Genomic DNA, 1,138 nt, shown 5'->3' with positions numbered 1-1,138 from the left:
GGGTATAAAGGAAAAATTTGGAGGAGGGGGTGAAGTACGGGCAAAGTGTGCCAAGAGAGTTCTTACGCTGCGTTTTGTTCTTCTTCACCACACGAGCGACTTGGAGCGCGTGCTGACACCTTTCCTCCTGCTGGCCGCCGCCGTCGCTGCGTTGCGGTGACTTCGCTTGTGAGACTCCAGGTACAACTGAGGACAAAAAAAAAAATTCAATTAGCCTCCCGCATATACCAATAATAAAATGAAACATTGAGCACATCAAAAGATTCATTGAAAAAGTTAAAAATGTTGGGGGGCGCTAACCTGCTAAGCATATGTTGACCTACGGAAGGATTTGTGGGCCTCAGTAGAGAAAGTTTGGACATCCCTGGCGTAAACTATTGAAAATCAAAATAAAATTTAAATTTTTGGGGGGTTCACTATCTCGTTTTTCTGAAATGGTTACGTCATAAGGAACCTCATGAAGTTTTTGGCCGAATAGTGTGAAGCAGTGTTCTGGTACACGGGCTCCCTCTAGTGGTAAAAGATAGAATTACCGAGGTAAACATTCAAATCGTGTATTTTTTTGTGGTCATCCAGCAATGTTTTTTTTTTTTGTTCAACTCATTTTAATCTGAAGATAATGAAAAATATACATACATATTTTAGTCACATTTTTTAATGGAAGCTTTTGCTGCAATAATTTTTAAATTAATCATGAAGTAAGAATTGAAAGAAACTTTTTATTTTCTTATAATTAAGAGCGCCCGCTATGACACGCCTGGTGAGAATCTATTAATTCTTATTCCTATTATTTTTGGGGTTTTTTTTTGCTCCAACCCCTGCAAATCAAGTCAGGACAAAAAAAAAAAAAAAAAGACAAGTGAGCATTTGAGAGTGTTGCAATCTCAAGTGGAGTGAGTACCTTCTTTGCGAAGGCGCGCCCACACTGGTCGCAGGCGTGCAAGGAGAAGTTCTTGGTCACTCGGACTTCGGTAGAAGACGATCCGGCGCCGCTGCTCTCGGACGGCGCGTCTTGGCGGCGGGTGTGCGGCCCCAAGGCGGACGACGGGTTGCGGTGGTGCGAGTGTTTGTCGCTGCGGCGGGTCATCGGGGGGCTGGCGGGGCGCGGCTGGTGCGCCTGTTGCCTGTCCTGCTTCCG

The 1,138-nt window shown here is 44.8% G+C and overlaps 1 protein-coding gene across 1 annotated transcript in view; it reads right to left on the bottom strand.

The window, feature by feature from the left end:
- Nucleotides 1-83: 83 nt before the first annotated feature.
- The window catches only part of znf800b (zinc finger protein 800b), an 11,217-nt gene continuing 10,162 nt past the window's right edge, over nucleotides 84-1,138 (bottom strand). The window contains 2 exon segments of the mRNA XM_019866130.1: nucleotides 84-186; nucleotides 902-1,138. The exon segment at nucleotides 902-1,138 is cut by the window's right edge and continues 75 nt beyond it. Of these exon segments, the coding sequence (XP_019721689.1) occupies nucleotides 85-186; nucleotides 902-1,138 (339 nt within the window). The 3' untranslated portion in view covers nucleotide 84.

The sequence above is a fragment of the Hippocampus comes genome, unplaced genomic scaffold (genome assembly GCF_001891065.2).
Source record: "Hippocampus comes isolate QL1 unplaced genomic scaffold, H_comes_QL1_v1.1 scaffold50, whole genome shotgun sequence".
NCBI classification, from domain to species: Eukaryota; Metazoa; Chordata; class Actinopteri; order Syngnathiformes; family Syngnathidae; genus Hippocampus; species Hippocampus comes.
The sequence above is the reverse complement of the archived record's forward strand: the minus strand, read 5'-3'. Positions and strand labels throughout refer to the sequence as shown.